This window comes from Cyphellophora europaea, assembly GCF_000365145.1.
Source record: "Cyphellophora europaea CBS 101466 unplaced genomic scaffold supercont1.5, whole genome shotgun sequence".
In the NCBI taxonomy this organism is placed as follows: domain Eukaryota; kingdom Fungi; phylum Ascomycota; class Eurotiomycetes; order Chaetothyriales; family Cyphellophoraceae; genus Cyphellophora; species Cyphellophora europaea.
The window spans coordinates 2,232,467-2,248,971 of record NW_008481811.1 but is presented as its reverse complement, the minus strand read 5'-3'; the positions used below and the strand labels follow the sequence as shown (position 1 = coordinate 2,248,971).

Here is a 16,505-nt window from a genome sequence, read left to right as displayed (position 1 = left end):
GCTGCACAAAGTCGCGGAAGTTACGAACCAAAAATTTCCCCACACCGGCCGGATCGGTGATACTAAGCTCCGAGCAAGCCCCGCTCAATCCTTGGCATGATTGTTTACGGCAAAGATGCTGCGTCACTTCATTGTTTACAGGCTGACGATCTGGCTATCAGTGCAAAAACCTAGCTTGCATCTTCATCAGAATCAGGCGCTTCTAGCCTGACATGCTTTCGCAATAGGAGTCATTCGCGCAGCTCCATCCGACAATATCCACCGGTCTGACCGTGTTCGACAATATGGCTGATTCAGATGACGAACTCTACTATCTGCAGCCTGATTTTAACCTCAACTCTCTGACCATTCCCAAGCTTCGTGGCATCCTCGTACAACATGACGTTGCCTGGTCGTCGTCGGCAAAGAAAGCAGAGCTGGTAGATCTGATTCAGACTGAGATTCTACCCAAGGCGAAGAAGCTGCTCCGAGAGAGGGACAGAGTCCGGCGCACCAGCAGAGGAATCACCGATCTTTCGAGTCAGGAAAGTACTGTGGGTGGAGAGGATGAGGATGATCGCGAATTGATGCCGCCACCTCCCGCCCCGAAGACTCCCAGGAGTCGCAAATCCAAGTCGAACCTTGCCGAACCGACGACAGCCACCTCGAGCAGATCCAAGACTCCAAGCAAGAGGAAAAGCAGTTCTCGCGCTCGCGCTTCAGAAACGGAGACGGATGGCGAGGCAGTTCGTTCGACAGCAAGAAAGACGAGAAAAAGCACACCCGGTCCAACACCAGTGCTTGCGCCAGCCGTCAAGCTGGAAGAACCTCGTCGCATCAAGCGTGAGGACGGCGGAACCCCCTTCTCCGACGAAAATCCATTCCAGCAAGGTTCGAGCCCACCATCAGCCTCAAGTCGTAAATCTTCCTCTCGCCGTAAATCCGCCGGCAGGCCTGGCTCCAGCCGGCGGCGCGAGACAACCTCACCCACTATTAAGCACGAAGATGATGGGCACACCTCATATCAATTCCCTATTGAACAACTGCGTTCCCGAGACTACATTCCAGCCACGGAAGAATTCACTCCCGATGCTGCACAAGAAGTCGCCGTTGAGGATCAACTAGTCCCGCGGCGCACTCAAGCCCTTGTTAGGCGCAAGAAGAAACAGCAATCGAGCCCGGTCGCCAAAAATGCATCTCTCGCTGCTCTCACCGCTGTGCTCGCTGCGCTCGCGGCCTGGTACAGGCAAGAAAAGGTCAATGTTGGCTACTGTGGCGTGGGCGCGCCTGAATGGTCACTCACATCAAACCCGAATATTCCTCCTTGGGTGCATGAAAACCTTGGCCCTAACTGCGAACCCTGCCCGCAACACGCGATATGCTTCCCAAATATGGAAGTGCAATGTGAGAAAGACTTTGTATTATCTCAGCATCCTCTCTCGCTCGGTGGCTTGGTGCCGGTTGCACCTACCTGCGAACCTGATTCTGAAAAAGAGCGGCGAATCAAGGCTGTAGCAGACAAGGCGATAGAGGAGCTCCGAGAGCGTCGAGCGGCTTACGAATGCGGAGAAGAACTCGCTCCCGAAGAGTCATCTTCGGTGGTAGAGGAGGTCAAGACCGTGGTCAAGGCGGGCGAAACGAAGCTCGAAATTTCCGAAGAAGCTCTCAAGGCGAGAGTCTCCGCACAACGCCGCCGAGATATGAGCCCAAGTGAGTTTGAAGCGCTTTTTGAGGGAGCGCTCGACGACGTCAAAGGTCGTGAGGAAGTGGAGGTTGTTCGCGATGGGTAAGTCACCATTGCATCTTGCTGTCCCCGATATTCATTCCATTAAACGTCTCACTGATGAACACCGACTAATCAGAACGCCGCTGTCGATTCTAGAACCCGAAACTACCTCCGAAGCACCAGCCTCGCCAATCTCCCCCTCACCTGCGCTGTCCGCCGATATGCTGTCCGAACCGTGGCAGCGTATAGAATCCCTCTTGCATTTCTGATGCTCGTCGTGGCGGGCATTGCGTACGTGAGATCACGAATTCTTGCCTACCAAGCTGCTACAGCGCAAATACCTGGCCTCGTAGCGACCACGCTTGACCGATTGGCTACACAAGCCGCACTGAAAGAGGACGGCAGAGCCAAGGAAGCCCACCTCAGCGTTGGCGGGTTACGCGATGACGTTTTACGAAATGTCTTCAGCGCGCACGAGCGCGAAAGGGTCTGGACCAACGTGCGGAAGATAGTGGAAGGAAACAGTAACGTCCGGGCTGCAACACGGGAAGGGCGTGGTGGTGAAGTAGGCCGAGTTTGGGAATGGATTGGCCCTGTCGATTTTGCTGGTGTGGCGGGCCTTGATGGGCGCCGAAGCGGTGTCGGTTACAGCTTAGGAGGCGAGTCTCGGTTCAGCTTGGAGTCTCCGGCAGCAGGCAGCGGCACTCAAACGCCAGTGGAAGCAGGCAATGCTCCAGGTGCTCAAGACGGCCCCCGGAGCTGGAACGAGGGTCGGACTTACTTCTAGATCTTGGTGGTGGTTTTTTTTGTCTCCAAGCCAGCACAATGTGCTGAGTATGCTACTGGCGGTCAACGGCACGTCTTAGACCGTTTGTTTAATTTCAATATAATTCGCAGCAATGATTCTTCCCGAATATATACTGAGATTACCTGCTGCAATCGGGGGTCCAGTTCCATACCCGTTTCATCCTAACATTTCAGGTAACGGCATACCGTCATCTCGGACTCTGACTGAAGTAGCCACATGTGTTTCCCTACCAGTTAAGCTAGGACTGATGGACCTGCTGTCGATGATTCGGCCCAAGATTCTAACGCGAGTGATCGCTACACCTGACCCGATGGACCCAAGATACTGCCGGATCTTGCACGCCCGTCACGTCAGCTCGACTGATGAGAGCAAGAAGAGCGCGGAACATGCTAGCAGCATGTATGAGCATAACGTAATTCGACATCCATGCGTCAACCCGATGTTGGCTAGCAAAACGCTCCGGGACGACAACAATTTATTTCTCGGCCGCCACAGACCGCCGCAACTCCTCGTCTTCATCGCAAGTCCACATTGTGAAGCTGCACTAATGAAGACACGATTCCACCTATTCACTACCATTGTTATCGAGAAAGAGTATTCAAGGCTAGTGAATTAGCATGGTGTTGCCTGACTAAGGCGTCCGGTGGGGAATGCAGTGAATCAGCGGCTTGGCCGGGGGACCACTTCTCCAACATTCTCGAGCATCATACCTGCCTTTATCCTTCTTTCCAATACCTTGCATTTCTCGTGCGTTCCGCAATCAACTGATCAACCCTTAACGCCATTATTTTGCTCTAAAGCACTGGATAATACTCGAAAAGTGCGACTAGGACCTCGCAAGGGGTCCCCTCAAGAACCACACGTAACTATTCCTTTGCGACCACAAGATGCCGTCCTCCGATTAAAGCGAAACGCCTACTGATGCACCTGTCGCGGCAGTGCCATCGATGCTTACCATTCCATCTTCCTCTGACGACAGCGAGGCAGAACTTGACGCAACTGGCACAGCGTTACCATCGGTTCTCTCTATCCCACCCCAATCGACAGGAGTCAACGCCACAGCCAATTCATCACAGCTGAACAACACGTCTGCCCAGATGTCGACTAGTCCACAAGATTCAGAGCCTGCAACTAGTGCGGCATCTAGCATGCCTGCCAAACAGTTCTACCATGGCTTGATGGAAGGATTCTCGGTCCAGATCGACGAAGGGCTGGGGTCTCCTAATGACTTTGATGGTGTTGAGAGATACGGAGTGTACGCGCCGAGAGACTACGATACATTCTCGAGAATGAACGAACTTCTTCTCCCATTATCTGGCATGACTCGAGAGAAGGCGACGACCAACTACTTCCCAGTTATGGATCTTGCTCCGGAAATCAGGCTACGGATATGGGAGTTTGCGATCGCTGACGACACCCCCGATCTGATCGACTTCTGCCACGACCCCGAATACGAGTATGAAGACTTGGCCAGCCACCCTTGGTGCAACGCCAAATGTTTCTTCACGAATTGGGCACCGCGCATCAAGGGAGTGCCGAGAGACTACCACAAGCCGCTAGCAGTCCCTGGGCTCAACCTTCTCTTGACGAATAGAAAAGTCCATGCTGAAGCGGCTACTGTCCTTCCTCGAGGAAGATACCTCCATATCCAAGCTTCTAGTCTCGACTGCGCTTCCATGGTCGCTCTGAAGTGCCCGCACGTCAAGACAGTCGCTTTCCCCATTCCGGCCTTCCGCAGTGTGCTTGATCGGCTATCGTTTAGTGGAAGGCAAGGCGTTCAATGGTGGGCTAGGTACTTGGCTCGATATCTGTCGGAGTTTCCGGACAACTCTATCGGCAAGGTGGTCTTCTGGGCGGGCGCTACAGACACTGCGGATGCTAAGCCTCACGAGCAGGGCATGATTTACCACAAAATCGAGCTCATGGGCCCTGAGCTGGGCAATGATCGGTGGAATATCAAGTTCACGGGCTCACTCTGATGGGTGACTGGCCGGAGTAGTCTCTTACCTCGCCAGAGGCATTAGACGCCTGGCGTAGTGGGAGACTACAAACACGAATTGGTGGATGCAATCTGCCCCAAACGAGCTGCATGAAGCTCTTGCAAGTATGAGAATATCAAACGATAGAGCAGCTGCGTTGACGTTCGTAGTTCCCGAGAGCGCCGCGGGAGACGGGATGCAGTATTGATGGATCGACTATACCCTGTGGCACAGAATTTCGATTTGGAGCAGGGCTTATGATATCGGTATTGAATCCTACTCACAATGGCGCGAACATCTCGTCGAATGTACCGGAAGATTCTTCGAGGACATGGCATGGACCGAGATGAGATGGGCCAGCATAATAGGTACTTCTCGATTCAACAAATGAAACAACTTGGCGAGTGACTCGAGCAAGCTCAAATTGATACTGTGCGTTTGGAAGGCACGCGTCACGCGTCATTCTCAAAGTGCCTGCAAGTCCCAACTGCCCACCTGCCTCTGAACAACATTGTACTTTCATCCCTCGCATGCACACCCCTTCGCCTGAGTGTTACCGTCCATCCGTTGGTACCTCGTCGTCTGCTGGAGGTTAATCGTCACTCACAGGGCAGAGCGACTGTCGACTATCACTGAAGGCACTCCGTAAGATAGCTGACAGCCGCCTGATGAGCATGACCTCTCAGTCGATGCTCCATCTACGAGTTCCGTCTCTGCTCCATCCCGCTGATTGATCTAAATCCTAGCCCAGCCTGACAGGACCCGCATATCACTGCCCACGTCTCCTGATCAGCTACCATCATGTCAGCATCAAAGAAAGCCAAGCTTGAGCCCGAAGAGGCTACCATAATTCTTGCTAAGAAGACTCAATCTGCACGCGATCAAATCCGAGGACTTGTCAACAGTCTACCAGACCAGCAGGCTGAGGCTATCATTGCGATCCTCAATAGTCCAGAGCAAAATGAGAATGGAGAACAAGACACTGGCTTTGTTTGGGACAAGCTGCCAGCGGAGGTCAAGAATACCATCTATCGCCTCATCTTTGTGTCCAACAAGCCAATAAAGCCACATATCAATTGGCCCAACCTGATTCATCGGCGCCACATCAACAAGTTTGACCTTGGAGCCCAGTTCCTTCGGTGCAGCAAGGCCATCTACGCCGAAGCGCACCCAATCTTGCGTTCCGAGAACGTCTTCGAAATCGGTGTCCATTTCCGCACTTGTCTTGGTGAGGACAAGAACTCCCTGAACTCATCGCTGATCCGGAAAGCCATCGTTCGAGCGGAGAAGTATAGTTCGACGATCCATGGGGCCTTCATGCGACTTCCCAAAATTGAGGAGCTCACTATCGTTTCTCCCCTTCCATGGGTCGGCTACGAGGCTAAGGCCAACATCAAGGACAACGTGGTAAAGTCTTGGGACCGGGTCGACCTTCGTTTGAAGTACCAGATCCGCCATGGCTATTATAGCTGGCAGAAACCTACCAAGGTCTACTACGTGGCTGAGCGAGCGTTCGAGGTAAGATCAGATCCCATCTGCTATATGATTGCTCAACTGACAATTATAGGCACCAGCAGGGCAGAATAACCGTATGGCACTTCGATTCGAGGTCAAGTACAGTAATAGGGGTCCAAAGGGAAGCATTTTTGATGATGAAGACGATGATGATCACATTGACATTGATCTGTCGACCTCCGAGGGCGACGACCAGGTGTGGCATAATGGTCCGTACGACTTCACCCTCGTCAAGAGCAAGGAATACTTTGTGAGAGGGGAATGGAACTGGCCCGAGCTGCCCCGGATCTGAAGCACTTGATCAAGTCCAGTAGGTGGTGCAAATGAACTGCACGAATATGATATGGGAGAAGGTGTTGCTCAGGGTTTCACATATCTCCGCAGTACGATGCTGCCAAAGCTCAGCCATGTATCTTACCTTGTTGTATGGACGACAGCGCTCATAAGCTAGCTTGCATCAATTGGCATGTGTTGCAGATCGTCGTTTGTCCTCTTCTTATGTGGGTGCCTCGCGCCCTGCCGAAATCTTGAAGACTTTCCAACAGCGATTACCTCATGGCAAGGAGAATGAAAAACCGGACGGCCCAGGACCAGGACTGGTATCAGGCAGTGTATTGTACGGTAAATTGAGCTACTCAAATACCCGCCGACAAAGGGCTGCTGAGTATGTCTTTGTTTCCTCGTTGCATCGCCCCAACAGAGCTTGAAGCCTCTCCGTGAGCATATGAGAGGCTGGCCTGGTGCATTTATTTATCCCCATAAGTCACTCCAGTTGCGGTCGCCTTGTTGCCTTCTTGTCACCTAATGCCAAGATTCACCCCCGTTTGTTCACACGTATTTTGCCTGGACCTATCACAATGTGAGGCTGAACGTCCACCCACTGTCACTATCCTTAGAGTGACAGACTTGAACAGGCTGCGGCACTTCTTAAAATCTGTTCGCCTACTAACACAACTTGCCACTTTGAAGTATCAACACCACGCAGTCTCTTGCAGCATTACGCAGTCTCTTGCAGCACTACACACTTTCTTGCTACCAAAGTGTATTGTGAGAACCAACATCATGAGGAAATCCAACACAGTTCTCTTTCCCGAGACGAAAGCACCATACAATCCACTTCCACCGCCCGCGCGTGCTCCTCTGCCGCATGAAGTTGCTGCCAAGGCACAATTGGCACGCGACAGCATTCGACAGCTGCTTCAAGACCTCCCCACCAGTGAAGCGAGTGATCATAACCTTCTCCTCCAACGAACAGAGGTCGCCATTGAACTTCGAAAGGCTGCAAGCTACACCAAGTCGATTGAATGGCACACCATTCCAGCAGAGCTCAAGAACATCATCTACCGCCATCTCATGACCCAAGAGCAGCCCATCTCACCAAACGTTCGGCATCCGAGGGACCCCGAGAAGCGGCAAGTTCACAAGTACGACCTCGGTGCCAACCTCCTTTGCAGCAGCAAAGAAATCTTCGAAGAAGCATTGCCAATTCTCCTAGGCGAGAATACATTCGAAATCAATTCCTACCTTGTAACCTATCTTGGCCTTGGTACCAAGACACGCCACAAGCGCGAGAAGCTGGTGCGAAAGATCATCTGCGATGGGCTGCGCAAGAGGAACGAACTTTCTCTCGTCAAGCGTCTCACCAGTCTCCAAGAAGTGACCATCATGTGGAAGAACCAGGAGCCTTTAAGCTATCGCCACTGGAGTGGAGAATTCAACGAGAGGGAGCGAGGTGGTGCCATGGTCTTTACGAGCATGTCTCCAGAGCTGATTGACTTGATCATCGAGCGGTCCAATGTCAAGTGGTACTGTGTCTTTGAGCGGTTTACGGTAAGTGATTGTATCACCCCGTCAGTGGATGTGAAAACTAACTGTTAGCAGCGTCCCAAGCCACTCGCAGACCATCAAATTATGGCGTACCGTTGCCTGATCATGCACGATCCGACTGCAGATCCTCAGATTTGGTTAGAGGTTGTGAACACCAATACGTATTCACAGGCTGAAAAGGGCGACTATCCCATCGTGTGAGAGACCCGCACTCAAAATGGCGATGAAATAGCAAGGCAGGTGGGCCTGCACCGTCTGATCTCTGATGCTGGATAGCGCGCTGGAGGGTGGAACTAGATGTCTTGAAACGGGTTCGAAGCGCTGCCTAAACAGTGCGATAGTTCTGTGGAGAGTATGGCGCTGATTGACATGAGAACGGCTCTACAGAAGAGGCTTGGTAATGAGACTGTATGCCTTGCAAGGCATTCTAAGCGCTTACGTTACTAGGATGCTAGCAAGATCAATCGAAGGTGTTGAGATAATAGATACTGCTAGCCGTATTGACAAGGCCAAACATCCTGTGATAGAGCTCTTCTCTGGCTGTCCGCTTCTCTTCCCGTGGCCATGGTTCTCTTTTCTGATAACTTTGAGTCAATAGTGATGTACAGACTTCGTCTACGCAATCTCGAGGCCGTGGAATTCGTCGTAAATTCGCTACTACGCGTAAAAGGGTTGTTCAATGCTCTTTATGACAAGCTTTCCGACCTCGATATGTGGGCACTTGAAGTATTAGACATAGGTCTATAGTGATTACACATATGGCTACCTATTCAAAGGCTGATCGCAAGCGTTGGCGAAGGTGGAGCGCCACATCCTCCCGCTTGTGGTTAGGGAACTTATGGTATACGAAGCGCGTTGCTGCTGAGCAAGCTGGCCAAGGAATCGGGCAAATAACCGATTCGGGCGTTACGTGACCAGAGGTGACTAATGTACCTTTGTCGACATCGTTGATTCGGAGAGATCAGTTATCGACCCGGCTCAGTAATGGCAAGGCATACGTGTGTTGTCGACGACTTGTGATGCACAACATGGTTGAGTGGCGTATGACAGGAAGGTATAAATGATACAACATGCCTCCGTCGAAATCAAAATCGACCGGAATCGAGGATAGGGGAACCTAATCGTTCGATAACAGACAGAATCATATCGCAAGGAAGATGACAGCCACCACCAATGCCGACTTCGATGCCACCACCGAGGCCAATGAGGTCGCCGCAGCCTTCCCAGAGGCTATCAAGGGCAAGACCATCTTGATTACTGGCGTCAATGTAGCTGGCATCGGATTTTCGACGGCCGAAGCATTGGTGCGTCTTCACAGTCCTGTCTCTGCGGAGGACTCACGATCGTGATCTGACTGCCTCTTCTACAGGCCTCACAAGGACCCAAAGCCCTTATCCTTAGCGGCCGAACATTCTCCAAGTTACAGGAGAGTATCACCAAGCTCCAGCAAGCCTTCCCCACCGTCACGCATCGCGCTCTAGTCATCGACCTCGCCTCGCAAGCCTCCGTGCGAGCCGCTGCCGCCGAAGTCCTCTCCTGGCCGGACATCCCTTCGATCGACATCCTGATCAACAACGCGGGGATCATGAACGTGCCTGAACGCACCTTGTCTCCCGACGGCATCGAGTCCCACTTCGCCACCAACCACCTCGGACACTTCCTGCTCACAAACCTACTCATGCCGCGCCTCCTCGCCGCCGCAGAAACCAACCCCACTAGAGGTGCCACACGCATCATCAACGTCAGCTCCAGCGCCATGCGTGACGGCGGCGTCCGCTTCTCCGACATCAACTACACCAGGCCGCAAAACCAGCTGCCCGAAGACGAGCGGCACCTCGTCGCGACCCTACAGGCCGTCAACGGCTCCTTCGACCCCGACACAGACATCTACGTCCCACCCAGCGCCTACGCGCAGAGCAAGTCCGCCAACGTGCTCTTCTCGGTCGCCTTGACGCGTCGCCTGTATCGTCAGTACGGCATCCTGAGTGTCAGCCTGCACCCTGGCGCAATCCTGACGGAACTGGTGCGCTATTTTACGCCGGAAAGGATGGAGCGCGTGCATGGGTTCGTGAAGCAGGGGTTCTTCGCGTGGAAAAGCCGGGGGCAGGGGGCGGCGACGGCTTTGGTGGCGGCGCTGGATCCGGCGTTGGGGGAGATTGAGGATAGGGCGGGGAGAGAGGGCTGGGGCGCTTATTTGGAGGATTGTCAGATTAGTGAGGCGCCGGGGTGGGCGGTTGGGGCGGAACAGGCGGAGAGGTTGTGGGATTTGAGTGAGGAATTGGTGGGGGAGAGATTTGGTTGGTAGGGATGGGTTGGGCAGGAGAGGAGGGAGCTGTGATGCAATGGAGGAGCTTTAGATAGAGGGAAGGTCGAGTAGATAGGCAGGGAGGGAGATAGGAGGCACGGAGAGGAGTTTAAGCTAAAACTGGGACTTGTTGTGGCACAAGTGTGTGATTTGCTTCTAGAACACTGCAGACAGCACCGAAAGATATCTCAGTCGTTTCCGTAGCTGTTTAAAGTACATACAGGAGGTTGTTGGAACATATCTTCAACCTCTCTTGGTACTTGCGAGTGGAGAAGGGCACTGTGAAACATCTTCGGACACTTCCGTAGCTGCAGAGTCTAGGTCCAGCGACATCCATATCACACCAACGAGCACTCACGCTCTTGGCTCGCTGGGAAGTGGCATTGTGCTATAATGAAGTGTGTAGGGCTGGCAACGGTGAACATGGGTTCATTTTTAAGTGAAGCAGTCGGTACGTCTCTCTTCTAGCGGCTGCTTCTCGTTGGTCCATACTCTCGACTGTGAGATCCACTAGAAGCTCGTATGCCGTAGAGATATCCTCGGTAATGCCTGGAACTGAGATATCCGCATCCTCAGGGTCATTTAGAAGCAGTAGGTCGATCTCTCCAGGGGGCCCTGGACGCACAGCTTCTTGTTTGGCCACAGTCCTTGCCGACTTTCTGTCCTGTCGTGCCTGCTTTCGGCTCAACAGCTCGAATTTAGCAAAGGATTCCTCGACAATGACCTTATGCTGCATGAGCCGCCTACGGCCACGCTCAATGGGCGAAAATGGAGCAGGCTGTTGGTGTTGTATACCTTGCAGATCGCGGCCGGACTCGGTCGACTCATTATGCGACGAGGAAGGGCATCTTGCGAACATGCTGGTCCGAGGTGCCACAACGGCCAGCCGCTGTGGAATGCGGTTAGCGGATACGGTGTCGATAGCCAGATCGTGAGCGGGCTGGTGGAACGGAAACGTGGCGCGCGTAGTCGCAGGAAATTCCATTGCAATAAGGGTTTGATACCAACTTGCAGGGAAGATTAAAGGCGAATGGAGGCAAGATCCTCGAAGCACCGAGGGGGTTTCGCCGTTTTGAGGGCGGAGACTGCGAAAAGGTAGTGTCCAGGTACTGAGTCGGGCTGGTGATGGCTTGGTTTTGGTTATGGGGGACCCTCGGGCGATGTTGATGACGGCATTGGGAGCCATACTCGGCGGATTTGAGGGCGATGTTGTGATTATGCGTGAAACAGTGAGGTCCCACGACATTAGTAGAACTTCGAAGATCCCGTGTGCATCTGTGGCATGCTATCACTAGTATATAATACCAGTCGTGTGACGATAGAACCCATCAATCCCTCGGACCTAGAACCTTGATTCGGTCTAGCTGCTCAGCCTCTTTCTGTTGAAGCAATAATGGATTAATACAAAGGGGGTTCTGTTAACAACGCCTTTGTTAGCCCCTTTATATGCGTCAAAGGCATTGTGCTCTTGGGACGAGTTATTGGTGACGAGACGTTCTGCAAATCATGATCAGAGAGTGCTTCGGCTGTGCGCCGATCGACTACAAGCAGAAAATTCGATTATGAGTGGTGGAGGCGTCGGAGGTTCACTCATATGAAGACAATTGCAGATGACACATAGCTAAAAGGCATGGGTTGGTGTCTTGACTGCTATTGATCCTGAATTTCAGCGGCAAGCAGTATCTTTCTATCTGTCCGCCCGCAGGTCCAACAATTCCCCGACCTTCCTACAATCATAACTATCAAGCGTGTGATGCAACTATTTGATCCAACGCCTTGATAACCTATGCGAATGCTTCAGCATCCACCTCGGCTCCGCCAATGCTCTAGTTCTGCATTTTTCGAACGCTACAAATTCTCCTGACAAACATGGGCCCCCTGAGTCGTTCCTCATTCGCCCAATCTCCAAGTTTTGGTCATTTTTGTAGATCTTTCAGTCTCCTGGTGACCGGTTCTCACAGCTGGATCGGCAAACACTGCATGTTGAGTGTTATTTACGGACTATGGTTCGCTTAACAAGGGCCTTCTGTCAGGTTGATGGCTCGGACACCGTATCTTTCTCGTTGCTGCCTTCGCTGGCAGGGTTTTCTCCTTCATCCTCAACGTGGTGTCGTTCAAGAACATTGTGGAGTTTCTCTGCTGTAGCATGGAACCTGGCTTTGAAGGCATCAGCAGTGTCTCTGGTGATGTTGCCGAATTTTCGTTTCGACCAGTGTCCTGGGTCTGGCGTCTCAGCAGAGCACGTCGGTATGGCACTCTCTGTCTTGGACCTGGCCTCCTCCTCTGCGCGTTGCTGCAGCATCTGGATGGTTTCTGGGTTGAGGATCCGCTGCAGTCGATCCATTTGGGCCTTTTGTTGCTCGGCTGCGTATGCATTCCTCACCTTCCTTGTGAATTGTTTAGGTGGCTCAGTGAGATAATTTGTATCTTGGCCGTTGGCAATTCTAGATTTGTGAGATCTTGCGTGCGTGTGGTTATCCTTCCAAGGTGTCAGCGCCTGGACCTCCGCGACTGTCGAGGAATCTTCGCCATCCGGTCGCCAAGTTTTGTACTTCTTGTCGGTGGTAGGTTGAACGACGATAAGTGGTGTGTCAAGTCCGGTGGTGATGACTGTAGGCTGCTGGCTGTACTCTGGTCCACGAAAACCGAAGGTGTCATGCACGTTGGACCATAGTTTACGCAAGCTCCCGCGGTGCTTAAGTTTGAGATGCTCCGAGGCACGCCACAATGGCTTTGATTGTGAATCGCTTAATCCTGACCATAGTCCCGTAACTTCCGCGGTTTGAATCTTGGCAGAGCTCTGCGTTGTGGAGGTAGGCGGGAGTATGTTCGAGGTCGTTGTATCGGTATCGGTCGAAGCCGAGTTCACGGTGAAGGTGGTTGCGGTCATGATTGATACAATCTTTTGTACAAGTTTCCGACGAGACTGGTGAACGTTCAATTCGAGAACAGATCACAACGAATTGTTGTTTGACGTCGGGTCGTTTTGTGTGAGCAGACTATGAATGGCACAAAAATGAGAAAAAAGTGTCAATGTCAGAGTCAGAGCGACCGGCCTTTATTGTGTGTGCGCTCGGCATTCATCGAGCATCTAGGCTTCAGGAAAGCAGAGTTTGGTGAAGTATGGTTTCCCCTATGACTCGAGCCTTGCGGCCATAACAGCCGCACATACACTTGAAGAAAGAGGAGGGGTGGAGTATTGAACTAGCCCCGCTGCCTTGCAGGTATCAAGCTTGGCAATAACTCTGTCAGGCACCACATCGCTTGCTTTCCAACTTATGCGCCGCTGTCTAGGTTCTTTACGCTCGCACTTCCGTCCGATTCGTCACCACAGCCATCGGAGTCATCACAACGATCAGTGGCTTTGCTGCTGCATTCACCGTCCGTAGCTCCAGCGGCGCTGCTGCTTCCCAACGCCTTTAGCCCATCATCGCGTTGCAATGGTTGCAACGCTTTTTGGCGTGTCGGTGAGAAATCTCTTCGTGACATATGCTTGATGTGTCGCGCTACCCTCTGTCGGGATCCGTATCTGCGTCTTCAGAATCTTGTCGTGGACGCGTTTCGGCAGCACAGCGCGCGGAATCGACACGATTCTAGGAAACATAGCAACCATTCCTTTCGCAAGCACAGTCAAGCCGTCTTGCCGCCATGCGTACGCGATCTTGCGTTACAATGCGATATCTGTCGCCTCTTGTCCACTGCACGGTTGGCACCGTCAAGTACTGCTGAGGGATGTCGATAACACGAAAGCGCTGCTGGATGGAGTTTCTATCTTCCATTCGCTCACAGATTGTTGTTGGAGCAGACACTGGTTGCTCCAGCACTTTCATGTCCGTCTCTGGCTCCTCAGGAGGTGGCTCGATGATTATTGTGAGCGTGTCTGGTGGTGTCTCAATAAATGTCGGCCTATCGGTATACTCTGGGCCATTGAAGCCGCAGCAGTCGAAATCCGACTGCGTGCTCGGCCTAGCTCTTGCCCGACGTGATGGGCGCCCTTGCGCAGCGGATCTCTTGGGCTCAGGCGATAGTGCTGGTCTTAATGGAGGGAGTGACGAAGCTGACCTGCATCGGGCTATAGCCTGTGCTGAACGGCCTAAAGGTGTCGGCGTCGTCCCCCGTCCAACACATTCTAAAGCATCTCCGAGCCCGTTCGACTGCTCTGTCGCTACTGGAGAGAGATGTTTGGAACTCGACATACTGCTAGAAAACTTAAAAGGGCGACTATGACAAGTTCCATGTGTTCGATTCTGAGCAGCTATAGGCCAATCACTCAGATGTTAACACGTGGGCGTCTGATACAGGAGCACATCACAGCGCCCGGGAAGCAGAGAGCTATACACTACGGCGCCGCTTTTCTATCATGAGTATCTCCATATACTTTCTGCCGTCCACCACAGTTCAATAATATAAAGCTCTGCATGAGTTACCACGCCTCCATGCACTCTGATTCAGCCTCGTTGCCTTGCTGCCTTACGGGACCAGGCTTGGCATTGCGTATCCCGGCGTTTAGCCTTATTTCAGACTACCCCCCGATTTTCCCTCACTTCCGACCCATTCATCACTCGACTCCTCGTCGGTTTGCTTGCACGCATGGCACCGAAGCGTAAGTGACCAAAGTCAGGGCCCCCGGCATGGCAGCGGAGGCTTGACGTCATCGCGACGCCGGCATTGCGGCGGTGGAGTCACCGCTGCCCGAAATCCCACCAGCATTGCCCAATGATGTGACTTCTGTTCTTGCGACGATCCTCATAGAACGATGAGATACTTCTGACGGAGTCGCCACTCGAGCAATTTCTACCAGATATTGCTACGGCAAATTTCAGATCATTGAGCGTGACACGAGCCTTCCTCCGCCGCGCCGCCCTCGCGCAGTAGCTCGTCTGTGCCCCTTCTCGCCCATCGTCTATTTGAATGATCGCTCATGAGCGCAGACCAACTGCTTGACAGAACTGCCTCTCACACAAGCTGTCGCCCGTGCTTATTTTCTTGACGCACATCTCAGCAAACACGGGCAACCCCTGGGTACATTGCACGGGCTAGGCATCTCTGTCAAGGAGATGCTGGGCATGGCCGGCCAACGTCAGTGCACTGGCTACTGTGTGAAGAGGTTGAACTCGAATGAGTTCTTCTACTGGATGGAGGAACGCGAGGCTTACCGCACCAAGTATACGAAACCAGTGGCAGAAAGCGGGCATGGACGCCCTACTCTGTCCGATCAGCCCCGGAGTGGCGGCGAAGCATGTAACGAGCAAGTATTGGGTATACAACAGTGTCTGGAACTTGTTGGATTATCCGACAGCCGTGTTTCCGGTGAGTATGGTCGACAAAACTTAGGACAGGGGTTATGAGAGGGATGATCACCGGAGTGGGAAGGACGAAGAAGAATGGGCAAGATGTGGGTTCCCCCGTCCACGTGCTGTGAATTTGTATCTGCTACGCAATTATCGTTTTCCTGCCAACAACTTCCCAACCTGTCCCTTTTCATTTTGTCCCTCGTCAGCGCCCAACATCGCCTCCCAGCATCATACAGCATTCATCTAACATCTTCCGGATAATGCAGCTGGTTTCGACACACTTCCCATCGGTCTGCAGTTGGTGTGCAGACGCTTTGAACATGAGAAGGTGTTGGGGATCGTCGAAATAATCGACCGCCACCTTGAGCTTCCCTCCCGTCAATTGAGGTCGATGAGCAGTTGTTCGAGAGGAATATCGTCCAGCACATCATCGCCGATAAGACCCAGTGCAACCGCAATCAGGACTCCGACAATGTACACAACAGCTCCGATATGCTTGCTGAAGGAACACACGATAGTATCGTCGATTTGATGGCGAGGCTGTCTGGTGCTGTCGAGAGCGGCAGGGCTTTGTGCATGAGGCGAGACCGCGCGAGCTGGAGTTGGATAGACAGTTGGATCGCGCCCCATGTGAGTGTCACTAGTGAACGGTACTGGCCTCGATACCACTAGTGCTGTGTTGATACTGTAGCTGTCATTCTCATGAGGTGTAATGACAGCGCTTGTACTCTCGAGGCGAGGCTTTTGCGCTTTTTTAGTCATACTGGATGATTCGGTGGCAAGTCGCAGGTCCGAGTCGATGACAATGTCGGGTAGCGATGCAGTGTTTGAGTTGAAAGCTTGTGGAGTTGTGAATGGGTTTCGGCGAAGTCGTACAGAGCACTCGGTCCACCGCATGGTTGATGTCCAGTCGGTCGCAGGTAGAGATTTCCTGTTCCGGAGCTTGGTGCGCCTTCGGAAAACTCGCTTGAGGCGGAGTTGGAGCTCCAATGGGCTGTTGAGAACAACGACTGGGCGTAACATGTGGTATTGAACATGTAGCGAGCCTTAGAGGACGATAAGAATAATCCAT

At 52.6% G+C, this 16,505-nt stretch overlaps 6 protein-coding genes across 6 annotated transcripts; 5 read left to right on the top strand and 1 right to left on the bottom strand.

The window, feature by feature from the left end:
• Positions 1–284: 284 nt before the first annotated feature.
• On the top strand, positions 285–2,492 carry HMPREF1541_06147 (uncharacterized protein; the record flags this gene model as incomplete). The annotated part of the gene is made up of 2 exons (XM_008720483.1): positions 285–1,751; positions 1,842–2,492. The coding sequence occupies 2 exons, from the start codon at positions 285–287 to the stop codon at positions 2,490–2,492; spliced, it is 2,118 nt and encodes a 705-aa protein (XP_008718705.1).
• A 1,118-nt stretch (positions 2,493–3,610) lies between these two features.
• HMPREF1541_06146 (uncharacterized protein) lies at positions 3,611–4,492 on the top strand (the record flags this gene model as incomplete). The annotated part of the gene is made up of 1 exon (XM_008720482.1): positions 3,611–4,492. The coding sequence occupies one exon, from the start codon at positions 3,611–3,613 to the stop codon at positions 4,490–4,492; it is 882 nt and encodes a 293-aa protein (XP_008718704.1).
• An 801-nt stretch (positions 4,493–5,293) lies between these two features.
• HMPREF1541_06145 (uncharacterized protein) lies at positions 5,294–6,299 on the top strand (the record flags this gene model as incomplete). The annotated part of the gene is made up of 2 exons (XM_008720481.1): positions 5,294–6,010; positions 6,060–6,299. 2 exons carry the CDS (start codon positions 5,294–5,296, stop codon positions 6,297–6,299), a joined length of 957 nt encoding a protein of 318 aa, XP_008718703.1.
• A 770-nt stretch (positions 6,300–7,069) lies between these two features.
• On the top strand, positions 7,070–8,035 carry HMPREF1541_06144 (uncharacterized protein; the record flags this gene model as incomplete). The annotated part of the gene is made up of 2 exons (XM_008720480.1): positions 7,070–7,837; positions 7,889–8,035. The coding sequence occupies 2 exons, from the start codon at positions 7,070–7,072 to the stop codon at positions 8,033–8,035; spliced, it is 915 nt and encodes a 304-aa protein (XP_008718702.1).
• Positions 8,036–8,991: 956 nt separating this feature from the next.
• HMPREF1541_06143 (uncharacterized protein) lies at positions 8,992–10,139 on the top strand (the record flags this gene model as incomplete). The annotated part of the gene is made up of 2 exons (XM_008720479.1): positions 8,992–9,138; positions 9,204–10,139. The coding sequence occupies 2 exons, from the start codon at positions 8,992–8,994 to the stop codon at positions 10,137–10,139; spliced, it is 1,083 nt and encodes a 360-aa protein (XP_008718701.1).
• Positions 10,140–12,168: 2,029 nt separating this feature from the next.
• HMPREF1541_06142 (uncharacterized protein) lies at positions 12,169–13,029 on the bottom strand (the record flags this gene model as incomplete). The annotated part of the gene is made up of 1 exon (XM_008720478.1): positions 12,169–13,029. One exon carries the CDS (start codon positions 13,027–13,029, stop codon positions 12,169–12,171), a length of 861 nt encoding a protein of 286 aa, XP_008718700.1.
• Positions 13,030–16,505: the final 3,476 nt, after the last annotated feature.